The sequence below is a fragment of the Neltuma alba genome, unplaced genomic scaffold (assembly GCF_004799145.2).
Source record: "Neltuma alba isolate B1F8T4 unplaced genomic scaffold, ASM479914v2 tig00001160_pilon, whole genome shotgun sequence".
Classification (NCBI taxonomy): Eukaryota; Viridiplantae; Streptophyta; class Magnoliopsida; order Fabales; family Fabaceae; genus Neltuma; species Neltuma alba.
The window spans coordinates 70,336-76,378 of NW_021632360.1; the positions used below are offsets into that span (position 1 = coordinate 70,336).

Genomic DNA, 6,043 nt, shown 5'->3' on the forward strand with positions numbered 1-6,043 from the left:
TTTGGTATAAATCATGCACTTGATCATTTGAATTTATAATCTCATATTTAAGACAATCTTAATAAAAATATTTGATTTTAGCTGGCATTGACCTCGACTTTATTGTGGATTTTATTAGTGGAAGCTCATTTTGACAAAGAAAATCTAAAAATCCACGCAAAACAATTAAAAAATAAATAAACTTCTCCCTTCTAATTAAATTAATATATGTATATATTTTTATATACTATTATTATTTATCCTATAACAAACCCTGTTTATTAATATTATTAACACTTTATGAAATTTACTTGTTTTAATCGAATTAGATAAAGTTATATTAAATCTATAACTATAAGTCTTCTCTTCCGAAGAAGGGTAGATGGCTAGATGCGGGTGCGCCACTTTCATTTTCATATTTGAATGACTTTTAAAGAGGCGAGCGACTAACCGGCAACCTCTCGGCGATCACTGACCACGTGTCTACGTGTTTCCTTTTCATTGGGGCACAGACACACGGCCCCCCACAAAACTTTCATACGCGCACTCGCACGCGCTCTTCGCTGCCGCCGCCACTGCGTTTTAAATAAACTATTTCTCCTCCTTAATGCCCCAAAAAAAAACTCCTCATTTCTTCCCCCATTGTCCTCTTCTTCTTCCACTGAAGAGCAATTTTAGGCAGCATAGCAAGATGATTCAGCTACTCTACACTGTGATTTTTGGTCAAATGATTCTAATTCTTACACTTCTTTTCAAGACCCCGCTCAGGAAGCTTATGATTATTACCTTGGATCGGGTCAAGCGAGGTCGGGGCCCCGTCGTCGTCTCCACTGTCGGTGCTACATTGCTCATCGTCCTTGCTTCCAGCCTTTATAGTATGGTCACGATCCAGCGACGAGTCCTTGAGGCTGGACTTGTCAATCCCACTGATGAGGTTCTGATGTCCCAGCACATGCTTGAAGCATCTCTAATGGGTAATTTCCTATCGTCACATCTCATTTTTGTTTCCTCCGAATGTTGATTTTCTGTGAAATTGTTGATTTTTTTTTCTTGTTTGAAGTTTCTTGGTTCTCGATTGCGGACTTGCGGGGATCAAAACCTAGCCTGGACTATCGCACTGCCTTTCGCTTAATTCGATCCTTTACTTGTTTGATAAGAAATCTGAATGAATGGAATCTGATGTTTATGATTACTGGAAAGTGGAAATATATAACAATCCCAGTTAAGATTTGTGGATCCAGTGTCTGCGGATTGTGCTGAATTACACCCTCATGTTAAAATATTACCCTTCCAATAAAGGGGAAGAGGAGCCTGGAAAACTTATTAATCTTAGTTAAGGCATATGGGACTATTAGCTTTGAGGACTCTGCTAGCTTATATACAATACATTGATATTATTCACAAAGAAAGCGCTATGCCTCAGCTTATCTGGAGCAAACGTGAGTCGAAGGATGGGATTCTGGGCGTTCCCCATTTGTATATTGCAATCTGTTATGGTCTAAGTTGGAGTTTCCCGTTCAGTATATCATACATGGATGTTCGGAATGTTTGGTTTCTACCCTGTTCTGAAATTGTATGATCAATTTTATACGAGAGCTTCACTTCGTTTTGGGGTCTCATTCCACTGCATTTGTGTTAGACTGCATATTTCAGGTGTATGAGATTTTTTCTTAGGGTGTGGGTGTTTGGAATTTGGAGTTGCCACGACTGAAATTTTCTTCAGCATGCCTATTATATTTGATTTTCCCCTCAAAATTTATGGATTCTTTGAGTGAGAAACATTATAGACCTTTTGGCTAATCCTTCTTGATTCTTATGACAAATCTAACAATAAAATGGATTTTTTATGGTTATGCACTGAAACTTCTGGATTGTGTAGACCATGTTATGTGCTTTACAACTGTTTTTTTTTTTTTTAAATTCTTTTACAATGTAGTTTGTGGTATACTCCAACTGGTTACCTTCGACCAGATGGAATTCTTGGTTCTATATAATTTTTTTTTTTTTGGGGATGAATTTTTGCTACATTCTTTGATATATATTATTTGTTGAAATTGAGTTTTTACACGTTATGTATGCAGGATTTGTGCTTTTCCTTTCTTTGATGATAGATAGGTTGCATCATTACATAAGAGAGCTTCGATTACTCAGGAAGACCATGGAGGCTGTTAAGAAACAGAATCGAAGTTTTGAGGATGGTAAAAACAGCAGTTCTGAAGAGCATAAAGCATTGACGGCGGAAATTGCAACACTGAAGAACAAAATAAAGAATCTGGAATCTGAATGTGAGGTTGAAGGAAGCAAGGCTAAGACTTTGGAAGCTGAAGTGGAGGCTCTGAAAAAGCAATCTGAAGGGTTCCTCATGGAATATGATCGGCTCTTGGCAGACAATCAGAGTCTTAGGAGTCAGTTGGAGGCGATTGACCAGAGTTCTACTCATCTGGAGAACAAAAAGAGCATGTGAGGGTTCAAACTCCTAAGAATGCAGTTTCAGTTTTGCTGCTTCTGTTATGTTGCCAAACGTCATGGGTTTGAAACATAGAGCATGAGGTCGTAGAGAGATATAAATGATAAATGAAGAACGGAGGGATGCTTTTGTATCTTTATTAAACTGGCTGTAGTTAAAAGCAGTTGATATACTTATTAATGTACATTTATTAATGTACATGTAATATGGCCAACTCTTAATCCATTTCTTGTGATGTTTAGATGTTTGCTAAATGAATGCGCGCCCTTTTGTAACTTGGTACCAGAATGGAACCCTAACCTTTCGGTGCCCCTTGCTTCTGCCTCTTGGGTATGTGATGGAATATTTTTGAATTAGACGACATATATACATACAGGCATACATATTTATTTATCAAAATTGTGACAGGTTAGAACATATCTTTATAATTAACTTGATATTTGACCTAAAAAGAAGAGAGGAAAACTGTGTCCTAGCTCGTCATGCTCCTACTGAAGTTCAAGTACGTTTCACGGAGTGGTTTATCCACCACAAGTTTCACAATCTAATGAAGCATTACTTTCTAAGTAAAATGGAGAGAGTTTTTGTGCGAATTCAAAAGCAGCATAAGTTGCAAATGGAGGCCAGCTTGCATTAGCAGGCGAAGCCATCTTTGACTGTTAGCTCTTTATTTATTTACATATTTAAATATTTTTCCTTCTTCCCTTTGACCTGGCTATCCTATCAGGCTCCTGATTTTCTGAACTGCTCTCTGCATTTTTGCTACTGAATTTTGATGGGGTTACTCTTATACAACAATGAATTACTGATGCAATATAGCGGCTTTATAAACCAAAAGAATCAAATCCTTCATAATAGTTAGGGAATTGTAAATTGTTTCGCTGTAACCATCATCCCCCTCTCACTCAGTGCCATTAAATGCAGGCATGGCAAACCGTCCATTGTTGACCTGCTAATATGGCACCATCATGTTTAGCGATAACCATCGACATACCTGTCCTTTTCATTGCTATCTATTTGGGTTCACGTCTCTGCAATATGGTTTTCCCCTTCTCGTCTGATTTCATTGTACCTACAACCATCATCAACTTAATCTTGGTGATCATCATGACACAATAACTGAAAGGGCATAGTACTTTAGGAATAAAATAAGCATGTTGCTTAAAAAATAAAGAGTTATATGTAATTTTTAAGTATTTGTTATTTAATTCTAAAAGGAAAACGTGGTTTAAAAAAAAAAAAAGGCACGGTGAACAGATCAAAAATACCAACATAAGCAATCCTTTATTGGCTCAACATTCTACGACGTGCCTTTTCTGGCCGATGGATTCCATTTCTGCAGCTAATGCCGAGATCTTTTTTGTTGGCCATTAATATCTTCACTAATTGTACTTAATTGACATAAGCAGGGTCAAGAATCCAACAGGTTAATTCTAATACGACTCTGCTCAACTAAGTAGGCAATTTCGCCTTTGCCATTTGAAATCGGACTGGGACCATAAACTTGCCTGCTGATTTTTTAGAAAAAGAACCTGCGCCAATCTCGGTTACGTTTTTGCAGACTATGAATTTCTTCTGAAAAGAACATTATTCATGTATCGTATGGAGAACCTGAATAGTTCTGTACAAATGTGTAGTGGCATGCGGCGACAAATGGGTCCTTGAACCCACCGGATGACGCAGAAAATTTTGACTTGCAAGTTATCCACTCACCACTACTTCTGCTCTGAGAAGTGATAGCTTCTCCCCTCAGAATGCTTCAATATTAAAGTAGGATAAAAGTTTAGATAAGTTAGTTCTTAATTTGCAAGGGTCAAATAAGCTTTAAGGCTCAATAAGCATTTAAAGAGATGCTTATGGTAACAGGGTCTTGACAGAATCATGATTCAAACATATACCTTTATAAAGCATGAAAGAAACACATTTCTATGAACCGTACTAACCTTCCCTGTGTGCTTCAACTTTTTAGGTAGAGCATTAAAGGTGTGTGCATTCGTGCGTACAGCTTGATCCATTTCCTACATTTCAGACTCTGATTTGGCGCAGTGACCAATACAGACAAGCCTGGTTTCAAATCGTGAATTCATTTGAAGAGTCATTTGTATGCAATGCTTCACCAACTTCTGCGGGCGAAAGCGATGTGCATGGAAGTGGATGTTTGTGTGGGGGCACAAATCAACGTGACGTACCCAATAAGTGATGCTTCTTGGAAAAATCACAAACATTGAGAGAATTTTCCAATCTATAGTCTTCATGTACTCGAAATGCAGCCAAGAAACTTCATTTAATATAGAAATTAATGCACGCCACTCGATTGTTCACGCGCGTTTCGGTGTTGGAGAAAATCTTCAAGTCTACAAAGGTATGAGCGTCGATATTTTAATCTACTATGAACCAAATTCCTTCTATATAGCTGCTTCGTGAGGAAACAAAAGAAAATAAGGACGTAGTATCAAACACCTAATGCGCACAAGACAAGACATGAGTTTCCATCGGTAATTTTCATTCGGATCTTTCAGAAAACGATAAAAAGCAAGAAGCTCTAGAAGTTTATCCAAAAGGGTCCGAGGAAGATCAGGTATAGCTGTAAAGTAAACTGACGACAGAGAACAGTACAGTTCGTGAATCGTGTGTGAAACAAAGTCCAAAAGGAGCAGCCGAGTCAGCACCCTAAAATTCCATTTTTAAATCGTTATTTTATTATTTGGCTGCTGTCTCCCACCCTCCGCCCGAAACAGGACGAAAAATTCTCTGCAACTTGCGCTACCCGGTCTCTGGCTTCTGCTTATAAATTTCGGGAGAACCACACCAGAATGATCGTAGCAAAACAAAACAAAAAAAAAGGCGGAGTCCCAGAAAGATTCACGACCTCATATGGCAGTCTCCATCGACGTTCCAATAATCAGCAAAATCCAATCTTCCTTAACCTCTATTCTTTCGAATTTTCATGCAGGATACTTCAGAATCAGCCTGTCTCTCTCAAGCCAAGCCTTGTTATGGAAAATCCTGAAAGAACAAATCCAAGACGCTCATACTCTCAGACATATATTCTCAGTAATGCCCTCCACGGCCTTCATTCTCCTTTGGTCCCTCTCACTACTCACACTCACGGCCCCCTCTCTCTTCTCTACCTTCTCAGGTGCTTCTTTCACTTCGACATGGTGAGGGACGAATTCCTGAACAGCGTCGGAGTAAACTACCTTTTTGTCCCTTGGATTTGCTGCCTTATGTTGCTTGAATCATCGCCGTTTCTTCCCCGAACCGCAATTTGTCATCAAGTACTATGGAGTGTGCTGGTGATGCCGGTGTTGGCGCTGGATTTGAAGATTTATACGGCCAGTATTTGACCAAGGGGAAGAGGCATCTAGCGATTGTGGGGAATCCGACGAGCCAGTTGACGGTGATAGGGAACATGGTGGGGGCGCAGGCGGCGGCCCGTGTGGGCTGGAGGGAGAGCGCGATGGGGATGTTTTGGGTTGGGATGGCACATTACGTGGTACTGTTCGTGACGTTGTATCAGAGGTTGCCTGGAGAACACAATGGAGGTGTTCCGGCGACGCTGGCCGTTGCTGTTCTTGTTCTTTGCGGCTCCGAGTG

The 6,043-nt window shown here is 39.5% G+C and overlaps 1 protein-coding gene across 1 annotated transcript; it reads left to right on the plus strand.

Annotated features, from left to right (window-relative positions):
- Nucleotides 1-599: 599 nt before the first annotated feature.
- Nucleotides 600-2,724, plus strand: LOC114752378 (B-cell receptor-associated protein 31-like). The gene is made up of 2 exons (XM_028941131.1): nt 600-953; nt 2,061-2,724. The coding sequence occupies exons 1-2, from the start codon at nt 671-673 to the stop codon at nt 2,441-2,443; spliced, it is 666 nt and encodes a 221-aa protein (XP_028796964.1). The 5' UTR covers nt 600-670; the 3' UTR covers nt 2,444-2,724.
- Nucleotides 2,725-6,043: the final 3,319 nt, after the last annotated feature.